We start from the raw sequence: 19,610 nt of genomic DNA on the forward strand, positions 1-19,610 counted from the left end.
AAATCTTCATCGCTGAATCAATTTCTCTTGCGAAATTAAATAATATTCGCCCTCGTACACCAGAAATTTAGGATCCTCTAACCTAAGAAAATTATCCCTAAAAGGAGAAGAAAAACCCTATCTTTCGAGGGAGAACAATTCCTCGCACAAGGAGGAAGTATTATTAAAACCCTAAAACTCAAACAAAATTAGAAAAAGAACAAACAAAATAAAAAGATCGGGGCTTTCCACCGATAAAATCGATGGAAGCCCCTTCAAAATTCACTAATGGAGGCTAGGATTTGAGAGAGGAAAAATTATACATTTAATTCCCCATTAATTCATCCATCTCTATCTATCATGTATTAAGAGAATCTTCAACGGTAAACTTTAACTTGTCATGCCACATAATATTTCAAATTATTCCCTTTTCTTGCTAGATAATACCTCAATAATTAGCTACTAGCTTGATATTTAATATAGTCTTATTTGTCAATCAATATTTTAAATTTAATTTAATTTAATATTCTTTCATTGGGCAATTTTTTTTCAAGCAAATTAATTTGTCTAAGCCAATTGCTTGGCAAATCTAATTTATCATTTAAACTCCAATATTCAATTAAGCAAGTAGCTTAAAATTGCAAGCAAATCCCCAGCTACGTACAATCATTGGAGTTGCTCTTACATCAACACCAATTACTCCATTATTTTTATAGAGTCAATACATGAACATATAATTAACAAAATACAAATTTCAATAGTCCGTTCAATTTAATTTTCCATTTCTCAATTGTTAAATTTGCACATTTGTGGTATACTAGGGGCCCAATTTTGAAAAAAATAGAACAATGCCTCCAAAATGTTTAAGACGGCGTTGCTTATATCATAGCTAAAAATTATCTTGACATATTAATCCAGGGAATAACATGTGACGTGATAACATGTCTAAGCTCCAAGTAATTTGGAATACAGTTACTTTATATTATAAATTTGACTGATTTTAAGAGCAAGATTAACGCTAGTCTGAGCTAAAACTTCCACATAAGTTTTTTTTATTATTTTTTTTATTTATTTTCAATTTAGGATTCTTGTCGAGACCATTTCAGACTTGCTTACTTTTTTAACTTCACCCCCTGTACTCGTTCAAGACTTCTCGAACTTGTGAAAATAATAAAATAACAATTAAGATAGAATTTACTGTTTAAATGTTAAGTGAAGTCTTGATATTCCAAGACTCTTGCTCAGACTTTTGTCATACTCTACCATTTAAGTATAAGGCCTTAGGTTAATACTCAATAAAACTTATTATTCAAACTATTGCTCATACTAGCGTTTATCTTGCTCTAACGTAGCGTAGTCAATTATCCTCTTTTCATATACTTAAAAGCAAATATTGGAACGATATTACCTCTCATGCACTATTAGAGTTTATAAATTTTATATCCCGATAACAATCAATCCAAATTTACACGACCACAAAAAAAAAAAAAAAAAAAAAAAACAAAAAAAAAAAAAGCCCTTTTAAAACACACTTAATTAATACACTCCATAACTTGTGATAACTTTATATATTACTGCAATACCAATCATATATTCCCGTTGCAAATGATCTAGAGAGGAGGCATGGCTGGAGCTGGAGCTGGAGCAGCCAACTCCATGGATGGTAATGGAGACCCGATTGAAATTGTAATACCAAATAACTTTGAATCATCATTGCCGGATACGGGTCCTGGTGCTACTATTCCCGAACTCTTGATATCGGACAATCCTCTTCTCGGATTCTCACTTTGTGTCTCACATAATTTTGGAAGAAATACTCCTGTAAATATCATTTTAAACCACGTGAATATAATGATACGACTTATCCTGATACTACTGTTGATCAACTCTCTTATACATAATGGTTTGACTAACTGGTTGAAATTAGTTGTTTGTGTAAAGTGTTTGATAAATTAGATGTTGGTTATTTTAGTTAGTACAAGTTAAACCTAATATAACTAGACTCCTATACTTAGGTAACAAACTGTAAAGATTACACTTGATAAAAGGAAGACTGAAACTGATTACGCTAAATAGGAGGAGGACTGAAAAAAACTGATGGAGCATTGGAGCTAAGTCCTCGTTGACTAGAATAACAACGAAACAAATATTCAAAATAATTAGAAATATATATATTTTTAATTATTCCTTAATAGGTTGTTAACTGTGTAACATAAAGATGACCTTGAAGACAGTGACATAAAATGTGTAGGTAAGTAAAGCCGTAAGGGTTATAATTTTATTTAATAATAGGTTAATTAAAGTTGTCATTTATACAACCACTTTTCCAATCCTCTAATTGAAAATTTTCTTATATTGAACTTTTTCAAAATTAACTTTTTCACTCCAGAACTCCCATTAGCTATTTGTAATGATCAAGCCTCTAATTTCACCTCATTAAAAAAAAAAAAGTTTTAAACCTCTTATTACCAAACACTCATGTAGTCAATAATTTGCGGTATAATGTAGCTATTGTAATTGTGGTACAACTTCTTTTTTAATGAATGAATTAAAATGTTGGTTTTGTGAAGAGATGACATTAAGTTGCTCTTTTAAGTTGAGAGAGCATTTTGTTACCTTCACCGGCAGCAAGGTTGAAGTAGAGATCGACGACATTAGGGCACCTTTGGTAACACTCCGGTGAGCAAAGCTTTTGGGTAAAGCGAGACTCAAGAAGAGAGTCGGAAGAAATTCCAAAGGTTTCGCGGTATAGACCACAAGCTTCAATACAATGGTTTGTTTCAACCAAGTCCTTTAGCTTATCGGCTTCTATGGAAGAGGCGGTACACTTATACGCCTCCAAACCGCTTCTTCGCACATACTTCTCTAGCACACAACGTTTGCCTATAGATGAGACGGCAAATGCACACGCCTCTTTGTTAAGTTGCTCACATGTTACCTCCCCTACACAAATAAAATAATTAAAAAGTTAGCGACAGAGTTTTTGGAAAAAATATAAAGTACAATTTAAACTAAACAAATAAATAGTGTAACATCTAACGCGTTATTAAATGTTATTATAATAGGGGGAATTACCTAGGGTGCCTTGGATCAAAAGGGAAGATAATAGGATAGAAAGGGTTACAAGGGCACTCATGTTGAAATGAGAAGCCATATTTGTTATAAAAATGAGCAATAATAATAAAAATCAATGTTGTTTTAGATTATTATTTTATTGCTTGGAGGAATGTTGTGGATGAATAAGCTTTGTGGGTTGAGTATTTATAGAATAATAATGAGAAGTAGGAGTAATTAGTTACATGCAAAATTGTGTGGCAAATGTGAAAGAGTTTGAAATGGACCCCTACAATGCTACATATATAATGAGACAATGAAGATGTGCATTAGGCTAATTTACAAACACAAAGTTGGAAAATCTCGTCAAATATTTTGTCCCTGAAATCCGCTAGGGCCGGGTTTATATTCGATGTTCAGTTTGAATTCAGGCCTAATCAAATCTAATCTAAAATAAAAATTTCATTTTAAAATATTGATTTTCAATAATTTCCACCAAATCTCAGATCCAATATGAAATCTAAACTGAAAATTGTCAAATTTATTTTGGCCTAATAGTAAGTGATTCATATTTTAACTAATTATGAAATAAAAGTAAATTCCAAGTTGGCCAAATATTGGACAACAAATTTGAAATATGTGTTTGAAAACAATGTAATGGAATTAAAATTGCGTTTTATTTACCTTATTTTCACTTATTTTTTCTAGAAGTAACTTATATTATTTGAATTTATCAAAATTTATTTTCGTTGTAAATTATAGATAGTCTTTATTTTTCTCGAAATTATCTGAATTTAACTGAACGTATTTTTTCGATATAAGTGGGAATAAGAACAAAACAGAAGTACAAAACTTTTATATTAACAAATTCCAAATAACAAGTATTAATTATGAACCAAAAGAGCTTTGGTTAATTCGTTTTTTTCATCAAAACTATTATGTTTGGTATAACACTTATTTAACTGTAAAACTATATTTAATGATATATTGGAGACCAAATACATGGTCTAAATCGTGTTTACGAGAATTTGTAAATTCGATTTTGATAGAAAAATAGTGGACACGAGACACCCATACGAGTATGAGGAAGTATTTTCGAATATCAGATATGTGTTTGCAAATACATATTATAGCAAAAGACAAAATAGGAAAAAGGACAAAAAAGAAATTAAATGGTACTTTTTAAAACAAAAATGGTACTTTTTTTACAGAATGATACTTTTTTTATCACAGAATGGTACTTTTTTTTACAGAATGGTATTTTCTATTTTGTCTTTTAGCTATTTGTCTTTTAGTTGATATGTGTGTTTCCACACATATCTAATATGCGAAAAAACAACCTCATATGAGTATATGACCCTATCAATGTGGGAGGTTGTTTTTTCGCATATCTGATATGTGTGGCAACACACATATCAACTAAAAGACAAATAGCTAAAAGACAAAAAAGGAAGTACCATTCATGTTAAAAAAAGTACCATTCTGTAAAAGAAAGTATCATTCTGTGTAAAGAAAAAAGCTGCGTTTGAGAGGTTTCGAAGAGGCGATCACCTCCTTCGTCACCATGGGAAGACCTCGGAAAACTCAGCCCAAATCTTCTGGAAAGAAGTCGAAGAAACAGGATGAAGGTGTAATTCCTAAACCACACACTCGAGCAACTGTTAAGAACCACCAAGCTCCATCAATGGTGGAGGATGATGAAATTTCTGGAAAATCGATTGTAGACCCAGATGATCTGATTTTCGAGGAACACGAAATTCTTACTCCAAAATCATCACTGGTTGCTCTACAACAACGTTCACAGGTCCGAAATGATTTCAATGAATGGATTAATGGCCTTCAATCGGGTAATGATGCTCGTACCCTTTTTCATTCAAATGTGAGAATTGGCGCGAACACCCATATTTTGCCTGCGAAATCAATTGATCATAATACTGCAACTAATGTGCTGTCTGATGTTGAGATTACCACTGATAATGAGAATCTAATAACCCCTGCAATTATTGAACTAGATGATATTGAGGATGAAATTACTTTCTGGAAATCAGCAATTGTTTGTTATGTGTTGGGAGCTAACCCTCCCCAACATGTCATGGAGGGGTATGCGCATAGAATTAGGGGGAAACTGGGAGTAGACAAAGTAGGAATGGTGGGAAAGGGACTGTTTCTCATTAGATTTACCACTATGGAGAATTTCCAGAAGGTGATCAATGGAGGTACTCAGTTCTTTGACTCCAAACCAGTGATCATCAAGCCATGGTCTGAAGAGATTAACTATGCTAAAGACCCAATCAAACAGGTTCCTGTGTGGATTAAGCTGCCTGGACTTGAGGTGAAATATTGGGGAGAGAAGAGCTTGTTTAAAATTGCAGGACAAGTTGGACAAGCCATTAGAGTTGATCAAGCAACTAAGAATAAGGATAAGCTAATGTTTGCAAAGATTCTAGTTGAGGTCACAATTGGTCAACACTACCCTAAATGCATTCAGTTTGTGAATGAGAAAGGGGCACTAACGGAGCAAAGTGTGGAATATGACTGGCTTCCCATTGAGTGCACCCACTGCAGGGGGATTGGGCATGCTAGCCATGCTTGTTCCAAGAACAACCCAAAGTAGAACAAGGTTGCCAAGGTGGTGAGCAAGCCTGTAAAAAAAGTGTGGCAACCCAAAGCTGTTCAAAGAACACAGGTGACAGAAGAGAAAGCCAATGAACAAGTTGTCACTACTCTTGATGCTGAAGGGTTCATGCAGGCAACTTCTTTCGGCAGGCAACAATGTCAGCAACTGAAACCAGTGAACACAAGGAATAGATTTCAGACACTGGGGTTCACTGATGATAATGATGGTGAGCATGACTCTGATACTGAGGTGTTTGGGGATGGTCTGTTAGATCAGGGGTTGACTGCCCCTGGGTCTAATGGATAATATCCTTTGCTGGAATGTGAGGGGACTGAATAGAAGAGCCAAACAATCTGAAGTGGGGAGGTTTATTCATTCTCACATGGCTAAACTTTTCAGTCTCCTTGAAACAAAGGTCAAGGCACCAAAAATGGGTGACTTGTACCTCAATATCTGTCCAGGGTAGAATTTTACTACCAACCTTAGCTGTTCCTCTGTAGGAAGAATAATTCTGGTATGGGATCCTTCTACTTTTGATGTGGATATAGTGTCCATGAGTAGCCAACACATTCATAGTGTTATCAAACCTAAAAGCACTGGTGTTAGTTTTCAGTGCACATTCATATATGGGATGAATGGGAAAAATGAGAGATTGCCCCTTCGGAACTCTCTCTCTCACATTGCTGATAACTGTAATCAACCATGGGTCATTATGGGTGACTTTAATGCACTAATGGAGATTGAGGATAGAATTGGTGGCCCTGTTAGGCTTGGTGATATTCAGGCTATGAGGAACTGTATGTTCCACTGCAACCTTTCCACCATTAAGACAGTGGGTAGACAATATACCTGGAACAATAAGCAAGAAGGGGAGGCAAGAGTTTTTTCAAGAATTGATAGAGTTTTGGCCAATGCTAGCTGGTTGGATCTGTTCCCTACTGCAGAAGCAAACCACCTCCCTGAAGGTGAGTTTGACCATAGCCCTATGTTGCTTTGCTTTCACAAAAATGATAACTTAAAAAGGCCTTTCAGATTCTTTAATATGTGGGCTAATGCTGAGAACTTTATTGATGTTGTTCAAACCAACTGGGAGAAACATGTGTTTGGTTGTACCATGTACAGAATTCTACAGAGACTCAAGTGGTTAAAGGTGGACCTGAAGCAAATGAACAAGGAGGGTTTTAGTAATGTTGAAGCTGAAAACACCAAACTCTACTCTAATTTACTACAAATCCAAGCTAGATTACATGCCACCCCAAATGATGGAAGCTTGGCTGATGCTGAAAAGTTAGCTGCAGCTGATTATAAACAGGCTCACAATGCTTATATGTCTTTTCTTCATCAGACAACCAAGATTAATTGGCTAGCACAGGGGGATGAGAACACTAGAGTTTTCCACCAGAGTATCAAGCAGAGAAGAAGACACAATACAATTCACTCAATTCAGAACATGCAAGGTGACAGGGTCACAACAATTGAAGGGGTGAAAGATGCCTTCACTCAGTTCTACTCTGATTTGTTCTGTACTCAAATGGAACACATAACTCATGTTAATCCTGTGATTATTAATAGAGGGCCAACACTTAATGAGTCCCAGAAATCCTTGTTGGATTGTGTTTTCTCAATGGATGATGTGAAGAAGGCTCTATTTTCAATTCCTAACCACAAGGCTCCTGGAATGGATGGCTACAATAGCTATTTCTTTAAATCTGCTTGGCATGTTGTCAAAGATGATCTCTATAAGGAAATTACTGACTTCTTTACCACAGGGAAAATCCTCAAAGAAGTTAATGTTACATCAATTACTCTAGTCCCTAAAATCCCAGTTCCAGCTGATGTGGGAGATTTCAGGCCAATAGCCTGTTGTTCTGTCATCTACAAGTGCATATCCAAACTCATCTACAGCAAGCTCAGTTTGGTGCTTCCTGAGCTAATCTCTCCCAATTAGGGAGCTTTTGTCTCTGGTAGATCAATTATGCATAATGTTCTGATCTGTCAAGATATAGTTAAGATGTATAACCAATCTCACACCCCTCCTTGCTGTTTGATGAAAGTTGATATTAGGAAAGCCTATGACACAGTAGAGTGGGCATTCATTGAGGAAATTTTGACTGAGCTTGGGTTTCCTACTTTCTTCATCAACCTAATCATGACTTGTCTTTCAACAACAAGTTACTCTCTTCTCATTAATGGTAGCCCTTCTGATCTTATCCAGCCTAAAAGAGGACTCAGACAAGGGGATCCTCTCTCCCCCCTCCTCTTTACCCTATGCATGGAGTATTTCTCCAGAGCCATGTCTACAGTTAGTGAACACCCCCAATTCCATTTCCATACCAGGTGTAGAACTCTTCAGTTGAATCATTTGTGTTTTGCTGATGATCTCTTGATGTTTTGTAAAGGTGACATTACTTCAGTTAGTCTGCTCTTGGAAAGTTTTAACCTATTCTCAAACACTACTAGCTTGCAAGCAAATCCCTGCAAATCCTCAGTGTACTGTTGTGGTATCTCTAATACTGACAAAGAAGGAATCAATGTTGTTTCTGGTTTCAGCTTTGGAGAGCTACCTTTTAGGTACTTGGGTGTACCAATCAGTACCTGGAAACTTCAGGCTGGTGAATGTGACCAACTGGTGAACAAAATGGTTGCTAGAATTAAAATTTGGAGCTCAAGACATCTTTCTTTTGCTGGAAGAATGCAGCTTGTTAACTCAGTTCTAATGAGTGTCAGTGTGTACTGGTGCCAGATTTTCATCCTCCCTAAGAGTGTTATTAGAAAAATTAACTCTGTATGCAGAGCCTATCTTTGGCATGGTACATATGATGATAGCAGACCTGGTCCAGTGGCATGGATTAACCTGTGTGTTTCAAAAACACAGGGTGGGCTTGGGTTTAGAAACCTTGCTATTTGGAACCAAGCAGCTGTTGGAAAACTGGCATGGTCCATTGCTCAGAAAGAAGATAATTTATGGGTAAAATGGGTGCATGCAGTCTATGTTAAACAGAAGAACTGGTTGGTGTACATGCCCTCTATTGCTGCTAGTGGGGCAGTAAAGTATATCTGCAAAGTCAAACTTGATTGTACCATTAGGCTGCATTCTGACTCTTGGCTGACAACCACAAAATACTCGATTGGTGACATGTACAAGCAATTGAGTGAGCAACAGGCTAAGACCAATTGGTCTCATTTTGTATGGAATAGATTCACCATTCCAAAATATAGGGTCATTCTTAGGCTGGCTCTGCAGGACAGGTTAAAAACTAAGGCCAGGTTGTTCCCTTATGGGGTTACTGATGATGATCTGTGTGCTCTTTGTGGCTTACATACAGAGAATAGCTCTCATCTGTTTTTCTCCTGTCACTACAGCACTGAATGTTGTAGGAAAGTTCTGCACTGGTTGGGGTACAACACTCACAGAACAAGCTTGTTCATGATCCTCAAATGGGCTCATAGGCACTGCGTGGGTGGTTTTAGAAGGAGAGTTTGTTATGCTGCTGTTGCAGGGGTGGCTTATCAGATTTGGAAGGCAAGAAATTCAGCTATTTGGGATGCTAAGGTTCCATCTCTGGATAGTAGTGTTAACTGTATTCAGTTTGATGTTAGACACAGAATTAAGAGTATCCTAGGTAAGAAAAGGAGTACTAGAGATAGGGATTGGTTATACTCCTTGTAATGGTTCTGGTTTTCTGCTCTTTTGAGCTCTGGTTTGCCTGCTAAAGTGGAGGGAGTCCTTCCTAGAAGGTTTGTCTCCCTTTAGTTTGGCTTAGTTTGTAATAGTTGTTTGATTAATATATAAAATCCTCTCTTACTTGTCAAAAAAAAAAAAAAAAATACCATTCTGTAAAAAAAAAGTACCATTTAATTTCTTTTTTTGTCATTTTTTCTATTTTGTCTTTTGTTCTGATATGTATTTGCCCATACATATCTGATATGCGCAAATACTTCATCATCAATGCGGAGGTTGTTTTTTCGCATATCAGATATGTGTGGAAACACACATATCAACTAAAAGACAAATAGCTAAAAGACAAAAAATGAAGTACCATTCATGTTAAAAAGAGTACCGGCCATTCTGTAAAAAAAAAGTACCATTCTGTAAAAAAAAGTACCATTTTTGTTTTAAAAAATACCATTTAATTTCTTTTTTGTCCTTTTTCTTATTCGGTAACTTTTGTGTAAGACCGTCTTACCGGAAAGACCACTTTAATTACTTAACTAATTGGTTCAATTTCTTAACTAATTAGTTTTAGTTCTTAACTTATTAGTTTCATTATTTAACTAACTGGTGTTAGTGCTTAACTAATTAGTTGCAGTGCTTAACTAAAAGTTTTTTATTTGACACTAAGGTGGTCTTTTGTGTAAGACTGCCTTGCATAAAAATTTATATTTCTTATTTTGTCTTTTGTTCTGATATGTATTTGCCCATACATATCTAATATGTGCTTGTACTCTCCTCATCAATGCGCGTGTACTTTGTTTCGAAAAAATTTGCTCCAACATTAGAGTAAGTTTTTATTTATTTTGTCTTTTTGTAAATAAAAAATAAAAAAAAGTGCCCACACGCACCTATTCTCATATAGTTCTAATCACATGCATTTCAAATACAGAAAGGTAAATTATTGTTTTGTAATGTAGTGTATTATTAGCAATAGTGACTGCCACCGCACCCAACAGTATTTGGTATTGTAAATGAACTCGATGTCCTAATCAACTCCGATTTCACCCTATTATGTTTACACTTGATGGACCTCTAATTAATCGATCTTGAAACTTTCTTCTAATTAATTGTTATTATGATTATTATTGTGGAATATCTTCTAAATATATAACTTTATAATAATATCTATTCCATCACTACTAAATATGTAATGATCAAGGTAGAAGAAAATACTTATACGAAGTATTTCTATTTCCCAATAATTCATGGTTGTGTGTACGTGGGTGATCGATTGCTTAATTTATATTTTGGATGTATGTAGTTGATTGGGTGTAAATTTGTTTTCTTTTGATGAATTGATGGGCTTGTAATTTGTAAATCTTGTTATTATATGGTTTTGATTTGTACTCCTATGTCGATACATATTATTAGACCACATGATTTTGGAAAGGAAAAGAAATTCTGACTTCTGAGTATACTGTTCAAATGTTCAATTTTCATAGAAAAATTGTAAGCAAGAAAAACTAGGTTAAGTCGTAATATATAGTGGACCAATCTATAGCATCTTTACAATTAATAAGAAAAAAATTAATATTAACAGAAGGAAAGTAACACTTGTTGTAAGGCAGGGCAATACAAGCGACCTTATCAGACGAGTATGAACAAAAAGAGATGGAGGGAGACGTACAAGGAGTAGTTTGCAACTGAATTGGTTCACCTCCTAAACGCGATGGTGGGAGGAGATATGCCAATTAAATCTAAAATTCTAGTTTTAGTTAAGGTGAAAACAAAAAAAACCTACATTCATTAGATTAGTGATTAAATCATTGATACTTTTTTTTAGGTTTCAGGTTCTAAGACTTGTAATTTAGCATGTTTTAACAACAATTCTTTATAATAAGGTCTAGCTAGTCGGCCAGCCGCATTCCAATTCTTACTGGACGAGTACTTTTAGGGGAGTGTTGAGTTTAATTTGGTGTGAAATATTTTTTAATCAATTTTGATTCTTTTTTATAAACGAAAGAAGGTGAAAAAATATTTTTCATTTAAAAGAAAGGGATATCAATTTTCCTCCTTAATTACCAGTTACCTCTACCTCTCTCTTCCCATCAATTATCACTAGTCACTCTTCACTCATTTTTATTTTTCTTTATCGCTTTCTTGTAAGGAACTAAACAAAGAAAAACTAGTTTGTAACTAAACAAAAAAATTCGACGGATTTTTTTTTTTCACCGGAAATAGTTTTCCGCCACACCAAGCACATGAGTTCTACTTATTATTTATTTATTATTTACTCCGTATTTCATATTAGTTCAGTTCAACTCTATAACATACGGGATAGGGCCTTACTAGACTATCTTGTACTCCCTCCGTATTTTTTTAAGAGATACACTTGCCTTTTCCGGCCGTATTTATTTAAGAGATACACTTGCCATTTTTAGTAACTTATCAACCCCACCATCTAATTAAATAATACATCTAATATACCATATCACCCACCATCCTATTAAACAAATATTTTCATAAACCCACCCCACCCTCCACCCACCAAAATGACATGGTCCCCACATATTTAATTATTAAAATATCTATCCAACCCCACTTGCTTTATTATTTTATTTCATTCAATTATTCTTCTTAATACCCGTGCCCGGCCAAGTGTATCTCTTAAAAAAATACGGAGGGAGTAATATGCTCCATAAAATATCTAAGTACAAATGAGGTTGGCTACATCGCAGTTCACCAGCGGCTTTTTTGCCCATATCCAGGGGCAAAATCGTCTTTTCACTTAATTAGTTGAAAAGTCAAACAAAGTACTAAGTATCGGAAATAAATGACAGTATTCAATACAACAATGACAGTATTCAATACAACAATGACAACATTTATACAAACAATGACAGAGTATATGTAACAAGTTTATCCAGTCATTTAAGTGGTCCCTTTACTATTTTTGTTTCATTTCGTTTTCTTCTTTTTGGATGATTATGACAGAGAGTATATGTAACACGTTTATCCAGTCATTTAAGTGGTCCCTTTACTATTTTTGTTTCATTTCGTTTTCTTCTTTTTTGATGATTATGACAAATTTTAATACAACAATGACAGTATATACACAATAATGACAGTATTTATCTAACCTTTGACAGTATATAGCAAGTTCGCAATAATTTTACCATTTATTTAAGGGGTGGGCTATCATTGCAATTTATTTTCTTTTCACTTTTTTTTTTGTGTGGGTATGGGGCAGATACATCGCTGGTGAACTGCGATGTATCCTCCCTCAAGTACAAATACAAAAAAATCAAGCGTCTAGGGAAGTGACAAATACTTGCATTCGAAAGAGTAGCAACTCGAAAGATCGAGAATTGTGACACTTCATTTCTCCATGCCCTACTAACATGTTGCATCTAACATCTTCACAAAAAGGGTCAACTCATTGTCAGTGACTCAGCAATAGAAGAGTTCGAACCAAGTACGTGGTTGTGAAACTCCCGATTCGTATCCTACGATCCTACGACTTTTACAATCCAAATATATTACTTCATCCGTTTCGGAAATATTGCACCATTTGTTTTTTACGCTATTCACACTACGACTTTGGCTATTTTTCGTGATTCGTACGTAAGGAAATTTTAGTCATGTTCGTATTGATATATATTTTCTAAATATTATTTTTTTTTCTAATTTTTATTTGCACACGATTTGAGATATTAAGAGTCAAAGTAATGGTTAAAGCAGTAAAAGTCAACTATGTTGCGATATTTCCGGAACAGAGAAAGTATATTTACTCAAATCTTAGATAAAAAATATTAATGTTTGCAGGATTTTGTGATCATGTCTCAGAGTGGTAGAATTTTAATACGATCTAACGATCCGATACTTTAAGAGTTTAAGATAACAAGTGATTTTTATATTTTATTCTTTTTATTAATAAATAATTCATAATGTTCACATATATATTAGGAGTATTATAATTTTTTTTTTCTTCATCTAAATTCAACGAATTAATTTGTCATAAAAAATCAAGAAGTATCCAATCATGTTATTGTTACTAAAAATCAAAGAAATTCATATAATTCTATCAACTGAGATTTGATGTAGGTCATAAGTACAATCTTTATTTCAACAGTCTTGCACACATCTCATCAATTACACTTAAACTATACCTTGATTAAACTACACAAGTAACACCCTTACTTGAGCAAAAATGACCTTTAAATATAAAGATAATGTTGAAATACATGACTTTATATTGCATTATAGTAATATAAACACTAGTTTCATTGTTTAGTAGGATCTTACGATCCGAATATTCGATACCGTTCTGATCATAACCCATCATCGATCTAAGGTGGAATCCTGATTATGACGTACAATATATCTTGATCGGGACTCAATGTCTCTTTGGTGTGAGGAATTTCCTTCCCCCCACTCTTTTACACTAACCTGGATCGATGATCTCACGGTAATCCTAACCTTTGATTCTAGAGTAATCCCACTTGTAAGTGACCTGGTTTAAAACTTAGACAAATGGTTTTTTACCACTTAAAAAACAAAAAATTATTTTTTACCACCTAAAAATAAAAATTAAAACTTGCTTTTTACCTGAAAACGAAAAATAGATGAAACTTTTAAGTGTGGCTACCTAATTCAATTTTTCTCCAATTTTGTAGAAAGTATATGAACACTCAAAGCTTGCCTTAGATTATTATTGACCACTCATATTTATAATATAAAGATGTTAACAATACAAAGTTTCTAACATAAAGTAACGTAAGAAATCAATGTCATATATTAATACTACCACTAACTTGCATTCTTCAATTCCAAGTACTAATACTTCTTAACGTATGAAATCAATTCCAAGCACTAATTAGAAAATCAATTCCAAGTATTCCAAGTAATATCTCAACAAATTTTTTACACTCGCTTTGTGATTTTCTTTAACTCTTTCACCCTTCTCTCTTTACTTCCATTATATTTTGTCAATTTTATTAATTAATGGTGATGAAAAATTATGTGAATTCGTGGAAGATAAGAAAGCGGGGAGAGAGAAGAGAACTAAATACTTGAAATCCGTGGAAGAAGATAATATATCAAAAATATTATGGTTATTGTGCCCCACATAACATTTTCGTCTATTTTTCCATTTTTCAGGTGGTAAAAGACAAGCTTAAAATTTTTTTAGTGGGTGAAATACAAGTTTTAGTTTTTTAGGTGGTAAATACAAATTTTCGACTTTTTAAAGTGGTAAAAAATAAATTATCTTTAAAACTTTACATGATTAAATTTTGTAAGCTTTTCTATATGTCCCCCATTCCGTTCTATGTTCCCCTCCCCTGCTGGCTAATTAGATGTTTAGTTAAAGATGAGAAATATTTGAGAAACAGGATACATACTTCGTATATGAACCAAACTTGTACGTTTACGTCGAACTAGAGGTGTGGGATTGTGTGAAGTCGGGTTTGGTTACACTTTGTTTGGGCTCCCAAATGATATTCAATTGGGCCACTAAGTCCAAAGCCCAATGGCTCTAAACAACAACATCAAACCTTACCACTATGGCTATTCAGCCATCCATTAAGGCCCAAGGCCCAATAGCAATAAATGACCTATGGGCATTTATTATGCAAACACTATAAATAGGCCACGAAGGCTCACACCTCAAGGTACGTCCAATTTATCGCCTTAAGACTACTCTTTTAGAGAACTTCTCTCTAGAATGCGAGCATCGTTCTTACTTAGGCATCGGAGGGGCTTTCCTCAGAAACACCCCCGAGGCTAGTGACTTTGCTCTTGTGCAGGTGAATTCGGACTCGACTCATTCAAGCAAGCAAGATCTTCAACACATACGAAAGGGCCTTCATTCGAAGCCCATTGTTTCCATCTTTACAACACCGGAACAATTTGGCGCCGTCTGTGGGGAAGAACACTTCAAAGCCTTTGAAAGACATTAACCACCTCTTTCTGCAAAATGGTTAATGATGTTATCAACAACAATGATGACGATATGATAGTGCGGTCAGATTCGGAATCTGACGAAGAGGAGCACCCTCAATCGGTGGCGAGGTCACAGCCAAGCAGAGCTACGACCGCCACAAACGCAGGACCTCCGATTCCAACTAGGGAAGAGCTCACTGCGGCCATGACCATCATGCAAAACTTCCTCTTCAATGAGAAGCAGCAAGGATTGGCAAAAGACCGCAGAGAAGAGAGGAGGACCAGGCGAAGGCTGAACGAGCAGCCCAGTGTAGAAGTGTCCAGACCCGAACGAGAGCTCCTTCCCTTGAAAGGAACACACCTGACGTCGAGATGGATGGAAAGCACGTGGGACACCCAAAAAAGGGCACAACAACAACCAGATTGGTTTGCAAAACCATCGCCCACTCCAACAGCTCTCCAAAGCGAATCGACTACTCATAATACTCGGATCCGAAGCTCGGTGCTCAGCAGGTTGAGGCCCTCGGTCCACTCAAGGTTAAGACCCTCGATCCATACGAGACACGGGGTAGGCGAATCAAGCAGATCTGGCGAACGACCCGAGATCAGTAGCCGAGAAAGAAGAAGAGACAGGAGGCATGATCGAACCCCTAGCCCCCATCGTACGCCCGAACGTTCTAATCACAGAACCTCGGCGAACGAAGGCATCAGGGCTAGACTCGGGAAAAGAATCATGACTCCCACGTCATCCCCTTTCTCGGACGAGCTGATCATAGAAGAGATACCGAAGGTAAGACTGCCAGCACACCTGACATATAGCGGAATCACAGATCCGAGGGATCATGTCATCTCCTACGAGCAGCAAATGTTCTTGAGTCCCTACTCCGAAGCATGTTGGTGTAAATATTTTCCAACCATGCTAACCGGAGTGGCGGGAGAGTGGTTTAGATCGCTGCCGAAGGGATCGATCAAAAGCTGGAAGAAGCTGAAAAAGAGATTCTGCACACAGTTCGTGAGCAACAATCGCCCCGAGCGAACCACGACAGAACTGACCTCAATCCAACAAGAAAGAGACGAAAGTCTAAGAGAGTTCATGGCCAGATTCATGAAGGAATCAACAAACATACCAAACTTGCAGCCAGATGTGGCCATCTTAGCCTTGAAGCACGCGCTCCAGGAAGGGAAATTCCGTGATAAGCTCTCGATGAAAAACCCCTCCAAAATAGCCGACGTGCTCCAAATGGCTGATGCGTTCATCAGAATCGAAGAGTTCAACAAAGCCGCTGCAAGGTTGAAAGGATCGTCGGATCCGAGAGACACAAAAAATGCCCAGAGCAAGCCCGAGGGCGGCTCAAGGAAAGGGAAGGAGAAAGTAGGAGTTAGAGAGATGAGCCCGAAGAAAGACGGGAGAAGGGGTGAATTTCAACCCATATACACTAACTACACTCCACTAACTCTGCCCCGAAAAGAAATCTTTAGTCTCAACAGAAATGACGAAAAGTGGAAACTACCTGGGAAGCTCAAGTCCAACCCAGCTCGGAGAAACAAGAACAAATGGTGCGAGTTTCATGATGACTTCGGTCACCACACCGAAGAATGCAACTCACTGAAAGACAACATTGAGGACCTCGTTCGCCGAGGCTACCTGAAACAATACTTGTTAGACCGAAGGGAGGAAAAAGAAAAGGCCGCAAGTGGCAAACAACACGAGCAACCCCAGAAAAGGGTCTACGAAGCAACAGGGCACAAGAAGAATGACATCCTAGTGGTGTTCGGGGGACAGAAGTCTGGCCAGGCCAGCAAGAAACACCTAAGAGCTCTCACCCATCGAGTCAACTTCAGCGCAGTGGGAGACAACCAACCACACCCCCCGAACATGACCTTCACTGCCGATGATTGCTTCGGAGTCCAGTACAAACACGACGATCTTCTAGTCATTTCCATGGACCTCAATAACCACAACGTACACCGAGTGTTGGTCGACGGAGGAAGTGCCGTCAACATCATCTTCAGAAACTGCTTCGAGCAACTGATCCTCGAAGAGTCAGAGGAAGCATTGACGAAAGTCAGTTACCCCCTGATCGGATTCAACGGATCCGCAGCTATCCCTCGAGGAAAGATCACCTTGCCAGTCACAGTGGGCGAAGGCCAAGCAGCAAAAACCCTTCGGGACGAATTTCTGGTGATGGACTGCGACTCCGTATACAACGTAATCATGGGAAGAACCATGATTCACAAGATGCAGGCAGTCCCCTCCACATACCATCAGCTGATGATATACGTCTCGGACGCAGGATTCGCCGAACGAATTAGAGGTGATCAAGAGATTGCAAGAAGAACCTGCCACACCGCCGTCCGAAAGCCCAAATTAGGAGACGGTTCGGAGGCGGAGAAAGATGCTCCAGGAGAGGAGAGCGAGGCAAAAAGGAGAAAAGCAGGCACGAGCAGCTTATCTCCCGCAGAGGTCGATGCCCGCCCCGAAACCCTGTCTCCCGAACCAGATCAGGAAATGGAGGATATCTTCCTCGAAGAAGGTTCAGACAGGAGCGTCCGAATAGGCAAGGGCCTAAGCTCGGGGCTCCGAATCGATTTGATCCAACTGCTCAGGGATCACAAAGACATTTTTGCATGGTCAGCAGCAGATATGCCAGGGATAAATCCGAAGCTGATTTGTCACAAGCTGGACGTCAACGCTGAAGCTCGGCCAATCAAACAAAAGAAGAGGAATTACTCCTCGGAGAAAAATAGAGCCATCGCCGAAGAGGTGAAAAAGTTGCAGGAGGCCGGATTCATCGAGCCATGCATGTACCCAAAATGGTTGGCCAACGTGGTGATGGTCAAGAAATCGAACGGCCCTTGGCGAATGTGCGTGAATTTCACAGATCTGAACCGAGCCTGCCCTAAGGACTGCTATCCCTTGCCGAGGATAGATCAATTGGTTGACTCCACCAGCGGCCATGCACTGTTCAGCTTCATGGATGCCTTTTCAGGCTACCATCAAGTGTTCATGCACCCCGACGACAGAGCAAAGACAACATTCATCACGAGCGCAGGAGTGTTCAACTACAAAATGATGCCCTTCGGCTTGAAAAATGCCGGCGCTACATACCAGAGGCTAGTTGATCACGTCTTCGCCGACCAGAAAGGGAGGAACGTCGAGGTCTATGTGGATGACTCCATCGTAAAAAGCATTAAGGAGGAAGACCATGTCAAAGACTTGGCAGAGACCTTCGAAAATCTGAGGAAATACAGCATGAAGCTGAACCCAAAAAAATGTGTCTTCGGGGTGAAGTCAGGGAAGTTCCTCGGATTCATGGTGAGCGAAAGAGGAATCGATGCGAACCCGGACAAAGTCCAAGCAGCGTTGGATTTACCCGAGCCGAGGACCAAGAGAGACGTGCTGAGGCTAACCGGCAGGTTAGCCGCACTAACAAGATTCATATCAAAAGCCTCGGACAAGGGAGCCCCTTTCTTCAAAGCACTAAAACCAAAGGGCCTCCCCGGGGGAGAAGCAGAACTAGTCAAGAAAAAAGGGGTCCCGAGGAAAGTGGATCCCGAACTGATATGGGAGCAGGAGCAAAAAGAGGCTTTTCAGCAACTCAGAGCCCACCTAGCTCAACTGCCGACACTGGCCAGACCAAAGGAGGGGGAAACCCTGTACCTATATGTAGCGGTCAGCCCGGGAACCGTCAGCGCAGTGCTTCTTCGGGAAGAAGAGAAGAAGCAACAGCCAATCTACTTCACCAGCCGAACACTCACAGGGGCCGAAACTCGGTACCCGCTCATCGAGAAAGTTGCATATGCAGTGGTGGTAGCTGCACGAAAACTGAGGCCATACTTCGACTCCCACCAGATCACAGTACTAACTGACCAACCGCTCGAGAAAGTACTCGACAAAATAGAGAGGTCAGGAAGATTGGCTGCCTGGGCCTTCGAACTATCAGAGTTCGGCATCAAATATCAGCCGAGGACCGCCATCAAAGCACAGGCGTTGGCAGACTTCTTGGCCGAGTGCTCATACCAGGAAATGCTGGATGATACGAAAAGCACTTGGGAGGTCTTCACTGACGGATCCTCCACAGTAAACGGCTCAGGAGCAGGAGTTGTACTAATCCCCCCAACGGGGAAAAGCATAGAGTATGCATTGAAGTTCGGATTCAAAGCAACTAACAACGAGGCCGAATATGAGGCCGCAATCGCAGGGATAGAGCTTTGCTTATCCCTGGAGGCCGAGCATGTTTGCCTCAAAACTGATTCCCAGCTTGTAGCCAACCAGATCCGAGGGGAGTATGAGGCCAAGTGGCCCAGCATGATAGCTTATTTAGCAAAAATTAAATCCTTAACGTCAAAGTTAAGATCCTT

The 19,610-nt window shown here is 38.2% G+C and overlaps 1 protein-coding gene across 1 annotated transcript; it reads right to left on the reverse strand.

The window, feature by feature from the left end:
- Positions 1 to 1,407: 1,407 nt before the first annotated feature.
- LOC110775578 (uncharacterized) lies at positions 1,408 to 3,219 on the reverse strand. The gene is made up of 3 exons (XM_021980193.2): positions 3,055 to 3,219; positions 2,596 to 2,922; positions 1,408 to 1,798 (listed from the first exon to the last, which is right to left on the reverse strand). The coding sequence occupies exons 1-3, from the start codon at positions 3,131 to 3,133 to the stop codon at positions 1,590 to 1,592; spliced, it is 615 nt and encodes a 204-aa protein (XP_021835885.2). The 5' UTR covers positions 3,134 to 3,219; the 3' UTR covers positions 1,408 to 1,589.
- Positions 3,220 to 19,610: the final 16,391 nt, after the last annotated feature.

The sequence above is a fragment of the Spinacia oleracea genome, chromosome 4 (assembly GCF_020520425.1).
Source record: "Spinacia oleracea cultivar Varoflay chromosome 4, BTI_SOV_V1, whole genome shotgun sequence".
Taxonomy (NCBI): Eukaryota; Viridiplantae; Streptophyta; class Magnoliopsida; order Caryophyllales; family Amaranthaceae; genus Spinacia; species Spinacia oleracea.

Coding starts and splice junctions, on each gene's coding strand:
- LOC110775578 (XM_021980193.2), bottom strand. CDS start 3,133: ATGGCTTCTCATTTCAACATGAGTGCCCTTGTAACCCTTTCTATCCTA. Junction 2,923..3,054: donor TTTGATCCAAGGCACCCTAG/GTAATTCCCCCT, acceptor TTATTTGTGTAG/GGGAGGTAACATGTGAGCAA. Junction 1,799..2,595: donor CAACCTTGCTGCCGGTGAAG/GTAACAAAATGC, acceptor TGATATTTACAG/GAGTATTTCTTCCAAAATTA.